The sequence below is a fragment of the Corvus brachyrhynchos genome, unplaced genomic scaffold, assembly GCF_000691975.1.
Source record: "Corvus brachyrhynchos isolate BGI_N302 unplaced genomic scaffold, ASM69197v1 scaffold72, whole genome shotgun sequence".
NCBI lineage: Eukaryota > Metazoa > Chordata > Aves > Passeriformes > Corvidae > Corvus > Corvus brachyrhynchos.
Genome location: NW_008236763.1, coordinates 445,866 through 463,621, shown reverse-complemented (window position 1 = coordinate 463,621; position 17,756 = coordinate 445,866). Strand labels below are relative to the sequence as shown.

The following is a 17,756-nucleotide window of genomic DNA, read 5'->3' as shown; positions in this document are numbered from 1 at the left end:
CGTTCCGGGCCGCGCGGCGGGCGCTGTCCCTGGGGGAGGTTGGGCCTGTCGGGCTTGGGTTTCCCACCGACTCTGTTTTTACAGTGCCTGGGAAACAGGCTTGGGGACGGGATCGTAATTCTCGCAGGGTCTTCCCACTTCCTGCGCTCTCCCGATCCTCAGTATTGTTTTCTTCAGTACTGGGGGTTTTTTTTAGCGTGGAGAAAAGGCGGCTCGGGAGCGACCTTATCACTCTCTGCAACTCCCTGAAAGGAGGGTGTAGCCAGGTGGGGGTCGGGCGTCTCTCCCGGGTAACGAACGACGGGACAAGAGCACACAGCGTCAAGTTGCACCAGGGGAGGTTTAGGTTTGACAATAGGAGGAATTTCTTCACTGGTTAGACATTGGAACGGGCTGCCCAGGGAGGTGGGGGAGTCACCGTCGCTGAAGGTGTTTGAGCAACTGGACATGGCACTGAGTGCTCTGGTCTGGGTGAGGGGAGGTGTTTGGTCACAAGGTTGGACTCGATGATCTCAGAGGTCTTTTCCAACCGAATTGATTCTGTGATTCCTGTCGTGTCCTGGAATTCCTTTAGCCCTTAGAGAGCTGGATAAAGAGCTGTGTGTTTCTCAAATGCAGTAATCCCACTGCACAGTCTCACTCGGTGATGCGCTTAGGAGCAGCAGTTCCAGAGGTTCCCTTCCTCAGTGGTGGGCAACATATGGTGCTCAGAAGAACACTTGTCTTTCTGGTTTTTGTGCGGATAGAGGATCTTGTCCATCGCAATCTGCTGCCCCTAATGAGTTCTTCTCTCCCTTTCCAGGTATGGCCTCACAGCTGCAGGTGTTCTCCCCTCCGTCAGTATCCTCGAGTGCCTTCTGCAGTGCCAAGAAACTGAAAGTGGAGCCGTCTGTCTGGGATGTTTCAGGACAGAGCAGTAGTGACAAGTATTATACCCACAGCAAAAACCTCCCAGCAGCTCAAGGGCAAGCCAGCTCCTCTCATCAGGTAGCCAATTTCAGCATCCCTGCCTACGACCAGAACCTCCTTCTCCCCGCTCCCTCCGTCGAGCACATCGTGGTCACCGCGGCTGACAGCACCGGCAGCAGCGCCACAGCGTCCTTCCAGAGCAGCCAGACCCTCACCCACAGGAGCAACGTTTCTTTGCTGGAACCATACCAAAAATGTGGATTAAAAAGGAAAAGTGAAGAGGTTGACAGCAACGGTAGTGTGCAGATCATTGAGGAACATCCACCTCTCATGCTGCAAAACAGACCTGCGGTGGGTGCTGCGGCCACGACCACCACGGTCACCACGAAAAGCAGCAGCTCCAGTGGGGAGGGGGATTATCAGCTGGTCCAGCATGAGATCCTGTGCTCTATGACCAACAGCTATGAGGTCTTGGAATTCCTGGGACGAGGGACGTTCGGGCAGGTGGCGAAATGTTGGAAACGTAGCACGAAGGAGATTGTAGCCATCAAAATCCTGAAGAACCACCCTTCCTACGCCCGGCAGGGCCAGATCGAGGTGAGCATCCTGTCTCGCCTGAGCAGTGAGAATGCCGATGAGTACAACTTCGTCCGCTCCTACGAGTGCTTTCAACACAAGAATCATACATGCCTTGTCTTTGAGATGCTGGAACAGAACTTATATGATTTCTTAAAGCAAAACAAGTTCAGTCCGTTGCCCCTGAAATACATCCGGCCCATCCTGCAGCAAGTGGCTACTGCCTTGATGAAGCTGAAGAGCTTGGGTCTGATCCACGCTGATTTGAAGCCAGAGAACATCATGTTGGTGGATCCTGCACGCCAGCCCTACAGAGTGAAGGTGATAGACTTTGGGTCAGCCAGCCACGTGTCCAAGGCCGTGTGCTCCACGTACCTGCAGTCACGGTATTACAGGTAAGCACTGACCTTGCTCACTGAACCAGGTCAGGCTGATCCTGCTGGGGGCTGGGGGTTCCTTCTGCAGACACTGAGCTCTTCTGTCTAACCCCAGCTGAGGAGCAGCAGGAAGTGATCAGCTCTGCATGTTTCCTGGAGATTTCTTCTAAAAGTTGGATGTAAATAAATAGAATGTCTGCGTTGCAAGGGCGGCCTAATCTGCAGCCCAGCACCTTCCTTTTCCCCCAGATGAGTGCACTAAGTTGATTTTACCCTGTCCACTGGCTTGTGACGCTGTATGAAGTGGCAAACTGGAGAAGCAGTATGGTAGTGTTAAGTAGTGGATTTTGGGTTGTTTGCCATGATCTGAAACCAGTCCATTAACCGTGGACATTTAGAAGGGAGAGGAGTCAAAGGGATGCCAATTTCTATTTGCTTTTGTTTCTTCTGATTCTTCATCTTTGTCTGAACTCCCTTCAGGAGCACATGACTTCCTGTGTCAACCCTGGCTAAGTCATGCTTTCATGAGACCTGCAGCTCCCTTAGAGCAGTGATGAGATAGATCTCTGCTTCCCTTAGCAATATGTAGAGATGTCTTCTACCCTACTCCTGCCTAAGAACTAAAAATAAACTATGGGCAGAAACGTTGAAACTCAGAAACTGCATAAATATGCACGCTGTGCTGTTTCTTTCAATTATTCCTCCAGCTTGGCTCTGTTAAGGGTGTATTTGAATTTAAGTAGCAGCAGACTTCAATAAATGGATGCAGGAAGAACTTCTGGCTTCAAAGGGCCGTGAAGAGTCTGTGCTGTATTGTCAGGGTTGCTTTGGGTGGAATGTGAGCTCACTTGACGCAAAACTCAGAGCTAGTATCTAGTCCTTCCAGCTGGGACCAGACAGGACTGAGACGCTCCACCCCACCCTGTGTCTCTGCTCTGTTTGATGTCTTCCCTGGCTCCTCACTTCAGTTTAAAGCCTGGCTTATTGTAGGTTTGCTCTGTTCATCCCTCATGCTCCCTGTGTTGTTGCTCCCTTTGTTTTTGTGTTGTTTTTCTTTTTAACTCTAACACCCAGTACCAGCTTTCCATGACATTCCTTTCATGTGATACAGACTTTACTTAATCCGTTGCTCATGATCTTTGCTCAGCTTGTTGGCACCAATCTTTCCAATTCTGAACTATTGATTGTTATGGTTTTTTTGTAGTACAGTTGTCCCCTGTGCCCCACAGCTCTGTAAAAATGCTCACTCTCTAAAATACATCATCAATTTTGTTGTTGTTGCATGGAAAGAGGTGACCACTGGTCAAGATTCTGCTCTATCTGACTTGCCACATGTGTCAGCAAAGCAATTTGTGGAGGCCCATGGTGCTCTCCAGTTTCTGGTATCTCAGAAAGCAGATTTAGCTGAGGAAAAGCAGTGAGGGGTGATAAGTATCTTCCAGGGGCTGCAGGGAGGGAAATTTCTGCTCCGTCTGTGTGTGGGGCACTGGACTCCCAGCCCCTTCCAGCTCCCTGGGGTGACTGACTCTGCCAGAAAGGCAAATAACCTGGGATTAGGTGGCGTTGGACTGTCTGCTTGACTGAAGTGAAGAATGCTGTGATGTGGAAATCTAGTATTTAGTGATATGTAATTAGTCTAATGGTGATGATTACTAAAATCCATACTCTAGGAATTTACGGAGATGGCACAGAAACCAGCTTGTTGTGGGAGAACTGGATTGCTTTACCCATATTCACATTAAATTAGTGTTCAGATGAGTTCCAAGTTGGAAATTTCTTCAATGCTGTGTTTAATGAAGCAGTGTAGACCAAGTCTTCATAGGGTTCTCTGTCAGCTATAAAAAATAAACTTCTCTGTGCTCACTTTTTGGCTTTCAATCCCTGTTACTGACACTAACCTCTGTCTGCTGTAGAGGTTAGTGTCAGTAACAGGGATTGAAAACCAGCCACACTCGGGTGCTGTAAGATGGATTTTCTGATTTATGTCTCCTTGAGGAAAAAAAAATCTTCTTTTATTAATTACTGTCTGTGCTGCTGGAGGTCATCCTGTCCAACAGCCCTGCTTTCTCAGGGTCTGGCTGTCCTGCTGGCAGTGGACACCTTGCTCTGTGTGCAGCTCCAGCAGCATTGTCCCGTTGGGATGTCACACTGGGTTTGTCAGGACAGGTGTGTTAGGGCTGAGGCAGGATCCCTTTTCCACAGACACTGCTGCTGCTGCCTCTGCTGCATGGCCCCACTCAGGAGGGGCAGTTCTACTGCTCACACTTCAAAGAGTGAGTAGAAGTGCCTGTGAAGAATTCTTTGGCTCTGAAGCTCAGCATGGAGTAGGAGTAGGTCAGCTCTTTGCAGTGAACAGTTTCTGTGGCAGTTCTGGGATGTTTTTGCAGGAATTCCTCAGGTGAGGTTGCTTTTGTTCTTGGGGAGGATGAATGGAAGGAAACAGCTTGCAGAAATAAAAAAATCCCTGGAATACTGATCTCCCTGCTGTACAGAGTGGGGTTAACTCATGTCCTGTTATATGTGAGTACAGCCATCCTGGGGGTTTTTCTCAGCTCCCTGCCTCCTGGTGCTGCCTGTGGGCCAGTGTAGAGCACAGACTGTAGGACTGGACAATTTGGGCCATGAGAAGGTGGCCCTGAGCGTTGGGGGAGCTGCAGAGTTCAGGAGTATCCATTTCTCACCTCTGCTTTGGGCTCCATGACCTACTTCTGTCCCAGCCATCCTGGCCTGGGGAGCAGCAGTGCCTGCTGCCAAGTCTAACTCTGCTAATCCAGCTCTGTGGTGGCCCTGCTGTTCCCTGCATTGCTGCACTTGCACAGGCTTTGTGTTCCCAGCCTCCCAAGGCACAGGTGTAAACATGGGGTGTTTGGAAATGCTGGGAGGGAGTCTTGGAGTTTTCTGTGGCTGCTGTGAATCCTTTCTCTTCTGAGAGTGCCTGAGTGTATTTGTCAGCTTTGGGAGGCAGTGCTTGGCAAGCATCTGTGCAAAGAGTGTTGTTGATTTTATTTCAAAGAGCTTAAGATGGTAAAATCACTTTAATCTCTGACAGAGCAGCTATGGAAGTGACCTCTGCCTGCTGTCCTGGTTCAGCTCACATCTCATAAGGCTGCTAATTGCAGTGGTGTAAAAGGAGATGAGACAAATTGTGATTTCCCAGCCCTGTCCTGCAATCAGAATGAAATCAGGTGGCTCATGAGAAGTTCATTTACTTAGTTGCAGGGAATAAAATACAAGACTTCAATGTGCTATCATGATGGTACTGAGATTTAGGAATACATAAGTCTATTCCATGGTGGAGTTAAAGACCAGCAAACTGCCACAAATCTCTGTTTCCATTAGAATTGGTGGGGTTTTTTTAACACACTTTTGAAGGATTAGCATGCTCTGCATATTCCACAAGCTGTCTATATTTTAGTTTGTTTGCCAGTCCAAATGCATGCAGCGTTCCTTATATGACAGGTCTGGGTCCTTTCTGAATTGGAAATTCCTGCATCAGGACAGTCAAGAGGGGCAGTACAGTTTGTTGATGATGTCCCATAGAATAATGGCAAGGGGGGCTCTGAAAATCCTGTGTGATTGTATGAATTGTATTTTTTCTGCTTGTGAGGAAAGAGATTCCTTTGGTTTGCACCTCTTAGCCTGTAGAAAGTTGTATCTATTCTAGCATATTTCCGTAAAATATAAATGTTTAGCGGGACACTGAGCATTCAAATATCAGCTTCTGCTCGTGTTTGCATAATCATTTTATATTTTCACATGTGAGAAACGTTTTCAAAGTCAACAACTGCCAGGAACAGCCAAATGAGAAGGTAGAAAGAGATCAGTGTTGAGTAGAGAGTGTCATTATGTCTTAGCTTGAGTAATCTGTTATTCTGATTACTGAAGGTGTATCGTGGCTCTGGTTTTTGGGGCTCAGACATAACAGAATCTGGATAATAGAGAATAAATGCAACCTCACTGCAACAGGCAGCTGGTTCAGCAATTTATCTTTATTATAGAATCCCAGGCTAGTTTGGATTGGAAGGGGGCTTAAAGGTCATCTCATCCCACCCCTGCCATGGGCAGGGACACCTTCCACTATGCCAGGTTGCTCCAAGCTCAGTCCAACCTGTCCTTCTCTGATCTTGTCCTTTCTCAGGTGCCTTGTGCCTGAGCAGCTGGGCTGAGTGCCTTTGTTTTGGAGACACCTGTGTAGACACCTAAAACAAAAGGTGTATCTGTGTCACTGAGGCACAAAGGGTGATTAACTGGGGAGTCACTTCTTGCCATGAACAAACAGTTGGGAGGTTGAGCAGTCGAGGGGGGTGAGTGTCAAATTTACGGACACCTGTACGTTATGCAAGCCCTGGTTTTTAGGATTCTGTAGAGGGATCAGAACTGGTTTCAGAGGCTTTTTTAACAACTGAAGTGTCCACAGTGTAACACCAGAAATGCCACACGAGCCCTGGGGCATGACCAGGAAATGAATAGCCTGGAGTTTAGAGCTTTTCTGTCTTCCTTTGCTCTCGTGTTAGTTATGCATGATGAAGGTCAAGGCTTTCATATTTCCTGTACTTTCCAGAGTAAATTCCCACACCAGCTCACCCGCTCACTTGGGGTTTGCAGCACCTGGGGTTTTGTGCTCTATGCAAATGTAGGACCAGAATTTCTCCTGCCAGAACAGCCTCAGTTTGTTTCAGAACTCTGTGTAGGTGAAGAGCTGTACTAAAACATCCTTCTGTGTTATGAGTCAGCTCCAGACAGAAATCTCCCTGAAATTCCAACCTGTTAGAGAAGCCAACCCTGCTTGGAGTGTGAGTTTTTTTTATCACCTCCCCATGAAGGCTGGGCCAGACAGGTACATTTTGCATTAGGTGTGGTTGAGTGCACAGAAACCTGAAACACAACCTCCAGCTGGGCTCTCTGCATCCATTTTAAACTCGAAACTCTCTGAGCAAACCCTGCATGAAACCTGCTGATAGAAACCCAGCAGCTCTCTGAGGAGCTCCTTTTCCTGGCTCTGCAGGTGCTCTTCTTTCCCACATGAAGCAGGCAGCCTCCTGCAGCTGCTTACCCACGGTCTCAAGACCTTCTCCCAGAGAAGTCTCTGTTTGCCAGAGCTTTTCTTCCCAATTCTGTTAGGATTGGCTGGGCTAGATGGTCTTGAAGGTCTCTCCCAGCATTGATAATTCTGTGGTGCTGTGTGCTGTCTCAGGGACACCTCACATGCTGTCAAGTGTAATTAAACTGATTACTCGAGGAGTAACTTCATGCAACTGTCATTTAAAGGCTTCCTAGGAGCTGGGGGGCACCGTGGCAATAAAAGAATCCAATAAGTGATAAAAAGGTTGGGGTCCATTAGGCCACCCCAGGAAACAACTTCTGCTTTAAAGTGAATAATTCATATTCACACAGGTTTACTTGAGCGTGGAGGGGCTTTATGCAGAGTGGTTTATAAGGAAGAAATGCAGCTTTCAGAGTAAAAGATTTGACTTTGGCTTTTTCTTTCTTTTTCCCTTACCAGAGCTCCTGAGATCATCCTGGGTTTGCCATTCTGTGAAGCCATTGACATGTGGTCACTGGGCTGTGTCATAGCTGAGCTGTTTCTGGGCTGGCCTCTGTATCCAGGAGCATCTGAGTACGATCAGGTGAGAGCACGTGGGGGATGTGGGATTTTCACATGAAACCACAATTTTCTGTGTTCAAACCCCTCCTGCACCCCCTGTGTCCCGCATCAGCTTTTGTTGGTGCACATTGCTGTTGTCTGAGCTCATTTTCTCTCTGTGATATTCCCATTGTCTCTGGGCAGGGAGCACGGAGTTGTGTGTATTTTCACTTGAGCTGAGTGTATCCTGTCCAAAAAAGGGGCCAATTTGCATTTAAGCCCTGGTTTCCAAACCCAAAATGTTGAAACACCTTCCTGCCAAAGCAGAAATGAGGTGTGTGTGTCCTGACGTGGAACACCCTCTGTAATTTCACCATGAGGGCAGTTTTTCCATGTGGGGACACAGCAAGCCTATCATTCCTGCCCTGTTAATACCTACAGCAACCTCAGTTTTTATGCAAAGTGTGAGCCTCAAGCTGTCTTTGGAATCCAAGGGCAAGACTCTGAGAGGCATCTTGATCTAATTAGTCCTTTCTGAGGATACTTGGCATTATTACCTGGCCTCGTCAGTGCCTATAAAAGGACAAAAAGTCTATGAGAGAGGTTTTTTTTCAGAGTAGCTTTTCCACTGGGGTTTTTGTGGTGGGATCTTGTTACAGTGCTTGGTATGGTTTTCCTTATGTGATAAAATACATGAAAACTTACTAAGTTTGAAAACTTCCTTGTCATGTGTCTTCCCAGCACTGTAAATTTCCAAAGGAAACACAGTGGTGCCTTAATGAGCAGAATGAGTTAGAAAGTAGCTGAGGTAGGGCCTGGTGGTTTCCTTGTGCACTGAGTTTTGTGTAATTCTGAGAACCTTATCTGCTCATGTAGGTGGCTGGGGAGGAGCTGCTTTTTCCATTGCTTAATGACAGGATTTTGCAGGCCTGCGTGAGGTGTGACTTCATGGGGTTGATTTTGATGTCTGAATTTCCCTTGAAGACTGGGGATGACTTGGCTTTCATGTTTTCTGAGATTCTGCAGCAGCAAGTGAAAGCTGGGGTGGAACTTGTGAGAGGACCTCTCCCGGAATGAGTTCATGGACTGGGATGGGATTTACAGCTATTTTTTTAAAAACCCTTTGGCTGTAAAGCAAGAGTTATGTCTCGTAAAAACAGAAGTGTGACCTGAACTACTGTGTAGATACAAGAAATATTCACCTGCAGACACTTAGATCCGCCTTGGCTTAATTGAAAAGTGAGCCCATAAATTCATGTAATCACAAGCTGTGACAGTGCCCTGTTTTGGCACAGTGGCATAGCAGGAGTTTGGCAAATAAGGAATGCTAAAGGACCTGTAATTGATGGTTTGATCAAGGTGTAGTTACCTTAATACTGTGGCGTTTTTCATAAATTTGCTATTTTCTTTCCTTTTGAGCATACCTTTTTATTTGTTCTCTCTTCACCAGTGTCTTATCAATACCATCACAAGGATTCAGGTGCATCTTCCAAATTTCTGAGCCATATTTTTTACATGTAAAAATAAGTATACTAAATGTGTTTGAGGATATTTGGTCTTGGTTTCTTGGTCAGTGAGAGCTTTGCCACGACATTATTCTGAAATTGTGTGCCTAGAGTACTGTGTAGGCAAGCACAGCAATGTTGCTTGGATAATTATGCCTTTAATTATATATATGTACGTGTTAAATTCAGTGGTATTTTTCCCTCAAAATGTGTAATTCTTACACTGCTCATTGTCTTAGAAATCTACAGTCTGCTTACATATACTTTAGCAAATACCAAATTTCCTTAAAATAAGAGAAATGTATTTAAAAACCAAGATTTTTGCGTGATTGCAAAAGTGGCTTTATAAATACTTGAGATGGTCCCTTTCATTTTGCAGATTTACATATCTGGGCATTCTTTCTTTACAGGTAATTTCCTATTAGCTGTGAACAAACCTGGCTGTTAATTACCTCATTAGCTATGAATTCTTTATATTGGGAGTGCTCACTCTTGTAATTTTCTTTCCTAGATTCGTTATATTTCACAAACTCAAGGCCTTCCAGCGGAGTATCTTCTCAGTGCAGGAACGAAAACAAGCAGGTTTTTTAACAGAGATCCAAATTTGGGATACCCACTGTGGAGGCTCAAGGTTTGTCTGTCTCTTCCATCTCCTATTCCCTTTTGTTCATTGAGGACTCGATAGAAACTCCCACCCAGTTTTGGTGTGCTGTGAAAACATCGTGAGTGAGGATTGGCTTTGAAACGTGGCTGATTTGGGGTCTGTGATTGCAGGAGCTGTGCAGAGCTCCTGGTGCTGCTCTAACAATAGCAGCTGTGCATGATAGCACCAGCAAAGAGTGGGTGTTCAGTCATTGAGATAATGGGTGCTTATTATGGGCTGCTCATTCTCAGGGAAGTGTGTCATCTTGTTGTCATCTCTTGACAATACAACCAGTAAAATACAGAGTATTTCGTGATGGTTTCGTTAGTTTAACAGGCATCTGGTTATGGGTTGGCAGAGGACAGGAAAGAATGGGATTTAGGCCTGATTTGCCTTGAAAGCTGAGCAGCAAAAAGAAGAGAATTTTGCCTTTCTTCTTTGTGGAAGAGGGATTTTGAATATTTATAGCCTCTTCTCTTCCTAAATCAGAAACCTTCAGTTCTTTTGGCTAATGCACTACCTAAGGAAGCCTTGAAATGAAGTCATCCTGTTGTTAATTCAGCTTTCAATGAATGATCTTTCCAGCTGAGGAAATGGGATCCCAGGGCTGTTTGGGTTTGACCTGCTGGTCTGTGGTGTGTCTGAAAGCAGCAAATGATCATTTGCCTCAGCAATTTCTTGTTGCTTTTTCCTTATCAATATGCAGTATCTCCATTTATATGAATGTTTTCTTCTATAGACTCCAGAAGAACATGAGTTGGAAACAGGAATAAAATCAAAAGAAGCTCGGAAATATATATTCAACTGTTTGGATGATATGGCGCAGGTGTGTGGGGATCTTGGGACACAGATAACTCATTAGTTTTTCACACTTAATTTAGTAATTTTAATTTTTTGGGAGATCTCTAAAAATGAGGCTCCTGTGCTGGAGCAGTCAGTCCTCTTCCACTGGCAGTTCAGAGCACTGATGTAGGTTTACCATGGTGCTAATTTGCATCAGAAATCAGTGGATTAAACACAGTCAAAATGTTAATTATGAACCTGTTTGAAATGTTTTGTGTTTTCTTAGGTCTCAGTGTGCTAGACAGGAGTGTACCCAGCCTGTTCTCAGTATAGTGGAGCAGTAGGAGAGCTGAGCCCCTTCAAATGTGTTTGTAGGATTAAACCTCTTGTTAGTCTTCAGAAATATTGACAAGAACTACAGATAATTCTTATTTTCATTCGCTCTTTAGAGGTAAAATGAAGGAATATCTGAGTGGTTTTAATATCATGAGGCCTTAAATTTTAAATATCAATTTTCTATTGCTTTTGTAGCTGTTAGCATCAGGCTACATCTGTGCAGAGAAGGTGGAATCATTCTGGCTTGCCAGCCCCTTATAGATTCCCCCAAAATGTGAGGGCATTTTGCCAGGGAGTGGAGAATGAAGCCTGGTTGATCCCTTTGAATAGACCAACTCCCTGTTGAGAAGAAAATTCCACGTGCAAGTTTGACTTTCTCTCATAGAATGAGCAAGGGAAGGTGGTGTGTTAGCACTGTAAAACCTGAAATGAGTCTGGCTAAGAGACAGAAATGCTTAATAAATATTTCTGTGGGATGTGAAATCATTGAATTGTTAGGCAATTAATTTGATGTTTGTGTGAACTGCTCCCATTTGATTTTCCAGGTGAATATGTCTACAGACTTAGAAGGGACAGACATGTTGGCAGAGAAGGCTGACCGAAGGGAATACATTGATTTGTTGAAGAAAATGTTGACAATTGATGCAGATAAGAGAATTACTCCACTGAAGACTTTGAACCATTCGTTTGTTACAATGACACATCTGCTGGACTTCCCCCACAGTAACCAGTAAGCTCCCTTGGATGGGTTGTTTTGTTTCAGGATTTACTGGAAACACAGAACACCACTTCCCAGCTTTCTGTCAGTGCTGTTTTCTGCAGTTCCTAGCTGATCTGAAAATAGCAATTGCATGTGTAAGGAATGGAGTGTTCATAAGCTTCCTTTTCATGTTTTAGGACATTCTTTGTTGGTTTAAAAGAACTTGAACCTAAAGCACGTGCATGAAGTTGGGAATCTGTCATATCTCTGTCCTGTTTTTACAAATCTGATGTTTTCCTTCTGTCATTCTGTTCCAGTGTGAAATCTTGCTTTCAGAACATGGAGATCTGCAAGAGAAGAGTGAACATGTATGATACAGTGAATCAGATCAAGAGCCCTTTCACCACTCACGTTGCTCCTAACACAAGCACAAACCTGACAATGAGCTTTAACAACCAGCTCAACACAGTACACAACCAGGTATAGCATCTTTCACCTATTTTGTCCTGATCAAAGACACAGAGTAGGCTAATTGGGTGCCTTCAGGCCAAAATTTAAACTACTTTCCAAAATTTGTAGTCTTGTCTCAAAGCCTAATTTTCCAAAACTCAGGCCATGTTGGTACAATTCATGTTTTTTTGTTCTGTGTTGTCTTAAGCCTTTTACCTCAAACATTTTCCAGGTGTTTTCCTCCTAGTTTAATATTGATGGTTCCTGCTGTTTGTTTTATAACAAAGAGAGATAAGATTACAAGAGATAAATAATTTTTTGTTTGTTTTATTTTCCTAGGCCAGTGTGTTGGCTTCCAATTCCACTGCTGCTGCTACCCTTTCCCTGGCCAACTCGGACGTCTCCCTCCTCAACTACCAGTCTGCCCTGTATCCATCCTCTGCAGCCCCAGTGGCAGGAGTGGCTCAGCAGAGCGTTTCCTTGCAGCCTGGAACCACCCAGATCTGCACACAGACAGACCCCTTCCAGCAAACCTTCATTGTTTGTCCCCCTGCTTTTCAAAGTAAGCAGAGAACCCTTTGTGGGATCCTGTGGTTTCAGTCAGTTAAGGCAGGAGAAGTTGTGATTTGCACTAAACTGAAAAAAACCCTTATTTGAGAAGAGCTCTCTGTGGGTGTCACACGGGGCTCTTGCATCAGATGTAAGTGCAGAACCAGGTCAGACATGTGCAGACAGCTTGATCCTCTTCCAGGTCGTGCTGGAACAGGTGACAGGATCTTGCCTGCCTGGGTTGCAGGCTCCAGCTGCTTGCTCAACCAGTTTTTCCCCCCAAACTGAACACAGCAGCATTCCACAGAAAGCAGGGAACAGAGGAGCCAGACCTGCCTGAAAATCAGTGTCTTGCTGTGTTTGTTATCTCAAGAGAAATATCTGGCGTTTGAGCCTCAGTTCACAGCCCTGATGCAAGTTTTTGCTACCAGCAGATTGTCACAGGTTGTGGGTCAGTGATCTTAGCACAGGCTGAGCTCTGTTCGTGCCTCTGTTCATCCTCAGGGTTCTGCAGTTATGCTGATAGCTGGATTGTCTTAGTCCGGAGGGTTATTTGTGATATGGGAACTGACAGTGTAAGGCTTGAACTCTGAACTTGTCTCAAGCAGCTTGGATTAGGTGTCTGGTTTCTGCAAACCAGACTCCCCAGAGCTGAGCTGGTGAGGGCTGGCTGTTGTCATGGCCCTTCAGGATCCCAGGATGCAGAAGTATTTACTTCAGCTGGTGTTTTACTGGGATTCTGTCAAAGCTTTTCTATCCCTTAATCTGACTCTATCCTCTGCCCTTGCCTGGTGGGAATTTGATTTTTGGAAACAAATGAAAGAAAGAAAAATAAAGCAGCTTAGTGATGTGTCTTGTCCTCCACAGCTGGACTTCAGGCAACTACAAAGCATTCTGGGTTCCCAGTCAGGATGGAAAACGCTGTCCCAATTGTGCCACAAGCACCTGCAGCACAGCCACTGCAGATCCAGTCTGGAGTTCTCACACAGGTAAAAAAAACCACCCCAAACCCCCCCATAGGCTCAACTGCAATTCCACCATGCAGGAGAACCTGCCTGAGCACAGGGGGTTCTCAGGACACTCTGAAAGGTTAAATGCAGGTCACTTCTAAGACAGTGTTTTCTTGTTTTGTTTTGTTTTTCTGGAATATTTCAAGTCTGAGCTATTTTATGTCCTGTACCTCCCTGATTTTAGGAGTTTGATTTAATAATGGGAATAATTATGTGTTTCTCAGCTGCTAAAAACAGGCTGTATTTTTTCAGGCATGGACACTGCCTTACAGGCAGTGCTGGTCATTTTTGCCTACACTTTAAAAACGTGGCAAGAGAAATCATTGCTGTGAGAAGTGAGATCCCAGTAAACAGAGGTGACGACATAGATTACTCATGCTAAAATTTCATCTTTAAATCAACACAATTATTTCTGAATCCTTCTCAGCTAGTTACATTCTTAGTGTGAATTAATGTGTAGCAATGACATATCTATTTCTGCAGTTTGCAGTTTAAGCAACATGCAATACCAAAATTCACAAATCATTCTAAAAATGCTGTTTTAAATATTGTAATGTGTCATAAATTAAAACCATTTTGATTTCCTAAAAGTAATCCTTTAATATACAATAAGTGCCCAGTGATTCACAAGTTCTATTCACTGAAAATTTGTAGTTGCCTTTATAATTAAGTGCATTTTTTATTTATTTGCATAGTTTTCATTTCTGCTGGCATTAACACATACTCTGTTAGTTTTACTCTCCAGGCAGTATATTGCACTTAGTGACCTTCTTGCAGAGGAGTAATTTTTAGTTTGTTCAGTCCAAATATTTTGGTGGCATTCTGTGATTGCTGGTTTCTTTAGCATTAAGGATACAGGTCACAGCATCCAGAAAGCAGAATCCACTTGAAGGCCCACCTGAATCCAAGAGTGCAAATTGTACAACAACAATCTGATTTGAATTAGACATTTGAGGGACTAATACATGTCTGGGTGGTTTCATCACAGATAACTTTGCTCTTTCATGACACAAAAGACCTGCTGTGCATTCCATGAAATCCCATAGTTTACCTTTTCTCAAGGGTTCCGTGTGTGGATTCGAAGGTCTGACAGCAAGTGCAGGGAGCTGCCCAGGGTGCAGTCTGTGCCATGGCTAGTGCAGTGTGGCTGTCACTTGCCCTCTGGGATCCAGTAAAGTGCCAGTAGCTGAACTCACCTTGGCTTCTGAGCTGTGTCGTCAGAGAGATCCCATCCCCAAATTTTTCCCCAGCTCATTTTGACTTTCGAACTGTCTCATTGGAGAGGTCCCGTCCCCAAATTTTTCCCCAGCTCATTTTGACTTTTGAACTGTGTCACTGGGCATGTAGTTCCCAGATTCCCAGCTCCTCGTGCTCTCCTCAGGGCCGTGTAAGTGCCTGTGGAGGAGCTGCAGGGTCTGGGTGTTGGTGTTGGTGTCGGTGCATCCCTTCCCTCCCGCGCTGCAGAGCGCCAGCGCGGTGCCCCTCGCCTGGCCCTGCTGCCCAACGCACTGACCTGCACTTACCTGCCTCAGCTCGTGTGTTTCACTCACTGCCTGATCTACATTTCAGGGAAGCTGTACACCACTAATGGTAGCAACTCTTCATCCTCAAGTAGCCACCATCACGCCGCAGTATGCGGTGCCCTTTACCCTGAACTGCGCAGCCGGCCGGCCGGCGCTGGTCGAACAGACGGCTGCAGTACTGGTAATTGCCTCCCTTGATTGTGTTCACTAACTGAGTTTTTGTTTTAACTTAGACTTGCAGAGGGCATGGAAGCATGTGCCATCTTGTGGCTGTGTTCTTGCTACATCTTAATGTCTTGTTGTTTTCCTCCCCAACATTGCTGAAGCACTGTCTGACTCTGACGTTTAGTGTGGCTCTGTAAAGAATCCAGATCCATTGACTATTCCCTTTGCTAGCCTAGTATTGAAAGCTCTTCTAAAATAGACCCTAGAAGAGTTGTAATCGTTCTTGTTCTTCGCTTACTCTCCTATCTTTGCCTTTTGATTGTGGAATACAAAGGAATCAGTCTTTAGCTTGACTCTGCTACAGGTACCTGGATGGCCAGAATTTGACCTACTTGGCAAGTTAGATCCATATTTTTTTTTCCAACACGTGTAAAGCTGCTTTGTATGGAGAAATGTTTCAGATCACTAAACACAGACTAAAATCTCTAATGACAGCAAATTCTTTAATGTATTGCTTTAGCAGTTGATTTCTCTTAACCTCTGTTGAACATTGACAATAATTTTCTGGCCTTTTGTTATTTATAGCCAATCGCACGTAGCTTGCTTCATCCAGATAAAGATTCTGTTCTTCACAGATACTTTCAGTTGATATTTATTCCTTGGTTGAAATTAAAGGTGAGCTCTAGTATCCAAAATGGCAATAGGTAGCTTTTAGGTCATTTGGAACAATTCTAAAAAAGAATGGGGGAAGAGAACGAACACACCTTTAAGAAGTGTATGTTTGCAAAATTGTCCTCTTCTGTATTCTGGCACCTGCATCAGAACAACTTTGCAAGTGCCACAGAGAAGTCATTGTAAAACTCCAGAATCAGATCAGTGAAGCTTATGAAAACAGTGCAGTGCACTGAAGTGCTGGTATCCTCACATGTCCTTCAAAGCACATTCCATTGTGTGAACCATGTTGTTTCTTGTGGCTTTAAAGTGGTAGTTTGAATGTCATTTTCTTCCGAGAGGGAGGCCTCTGCTGAAGTGGAATTTGCTCAAGTCATACCTGTCCTGAAATTTAAACCCACTCATTTGAGTTCTTGTGAACCAAGTGAGCTGCTCCCTGGTTCTGAGGATGGGAAGGCAGGAGAGTGGGGTTCTCCTGGTCACAGCTCTGAGCTAAACAGACCCAGGGGTGCTTCTTCTTTCCTCCTGTTGGATTTTGATTGCTGAAAGGCCGCAATCTGGGCTCCAAAAACAGCAAGGGGTGGCTGTAGCAGAGCTTGGGACACAAGTGAGTTGTTAGTGATGTTTTCCAAAGTGTATTTGGGCTTTGATTCAACAGGCAAATTCTATTCTGCTGTGTGTGTGCAGTGGACTTGAGGTTCAACTCCCCTGTACAGCAGTGGAGATCAGAGCCGGCTGTCTCCAGACTCTGAGCCTGCATTCTGAGTTTCTCTGGAGGACTTGACTAGTTCTCTTTGGATTCTGGGAGCCTTTGGCGTGAATTTGCTCACCTTTAGTGCTTCCGACACTTCTCCCTTGCTGCTTCCCCTGAGTTTGCATTAGCCATTTGCTCAGCTTTGCATATTTTTGTCCTTCCTCTGTCAAAACAGTTCGTCGCTTGGAAGGCCCGATTTCTGCCTCTCATTGGGAATTTATATCTTGCTGTATTAAACTCTCTGCTTTGTCTTGTGCAGGTGTTGGCTTTTGGAAAGACGCATGGTGTGACTTTTAACATATTTCTCTTTTTATTTTTTATTTTTTCAATGTTGTTGTTATTATTATTATCATCATTATTATTCTGCTTATGTTGGCAGAGGTTTTAGCAGCTCTCTGCTTTGAAGGCTTCTTGTTCGGAACTGGTATTTGTACTAAGTGGATCTGTTACTTGCAGAAACATTGAATTTAAAACAGCAGATTTTGCAGTTTAAGCTGCAAGAGAGAAAGCCACATTATCAAAATCATGGAAATATTACACTGTCAAATTTATTTGGACAGGAACATTGATAATATTAATGAATTGAACCTGCCTTCATGTAACTAAATTATCTCTCAGTGTGGCTTTTCTTAAATGCTTCAGTTGAGGTGGGTGAATTTCCACAATAATACCACAATCTCAGCTCTCTCAGTGTGAGCCCTGCAAGGCAGAAAAGCAGAAAGGACCAAATTGGTTTAATATTTTGGGACCTTTCAGCAGAACAGTGGTGTAAGTTTATGTTCAGAAAGAGTCCCGAGCACTGCTGCTGTGCCTGGCAGTGCAATGCCTGGCTGCATGTGCAGCATGATATAAACACTGTTCTCTCCAGATGACAGCAGTGATAAAAGAGATCAGCAAAATGTTGGGGAAGCTCATTCCTCTGGTTTTCTTGTTCTTGGGAAAACGTGCAAAGATGAGCTGTACCTCTGCAAGCTAACAATCCACCCCAGTGCATTTATTGCTTGGACAAATCTCTGCCTGCCCCTGCAGGAACTGAAGCCTAGTGAGCCTCGTGTCTGTGTTTGTTGTTTTGCAGCAGGCCTGGCCGGGGGGAACCCAGCAGATCCTGCTCCCTTCCACCTGGCAGCAGCTCCCAGGGGTTGCTTTGCACAACTCTGTTCAGCCGGCGGCCGTGATCCCAGAGACCATCGGCAGGAGGCAGCCGGTGGCCCGCTCGGGGG

At 45.0% G+C, this 17,756-nt stretch overlaps 2 protein-coding genes across 2 annotated transcripts in view; both read left to right on the top strand.

The window, feature by feature from the left end:
• The first annotated feature begins 802 nt into the window (after positions 1-802).
• HIPK1 (homeodomain interacting protein kinase 1) overlaps positions 803-17,756 on the top strand; it is a 24,602-nt gene continuing 7,648 nt past the window's right edge. Inside the window, exons 1-10 of the mRNA XM_017727142.1 lie at positions 803-1,880; positions 7,366-7,489; positions 9,463-9,582; positions 10,334-10,420; positions 11,259-11,443; positions 11,731-11,893; positions 12,203-12,425; positions 13,280-13,401; positions 14,992-15,126; positions 17,612-17,733. Coding sequence (XP_017582631.1) covers positions 805-1,880; positions 7,366-7,489; positions 9,463-9,582; positions 10,334-10,420; positions 11,259-11,443; positions 11,731-11,893; positions 12,203-12,425; positions 13,280-13,401; positions 14,992-15,126; positions 17,612-17,733 — 2,357 coding nt within the window. The 5' untranslated portion in view covers positions 803-804. The remainder of the gene's footprint in view (positions 1,881-7,365; positions 7,490-9,462; positions 9,583-10,333; positions 10,421-11,258; positions 11,444-11,730; positions 11,894-12,202; positions 12,426-13,279; positions 13,402-14,991; positions 15,127-17,611; positions 17,734-17,756) is intronic.
• The window catches only part of OLFML3 (olfactomedin like 3), a 24,530-nt gene continuing 11,202 nt past the window's right edge, over positions 4,429-17,756 (top strand). The window contains exons 1-2 of the mRNA XM_017727184.1: positions 4,429-4,437; positions 4,968-4,973. The gene's annotated coding sequence lies outside the window, so the exon portion shown is untranslated. The remainder of the gene's footprint in view (positions 4,438-4,967; positions 4,974-17,756) is intronic.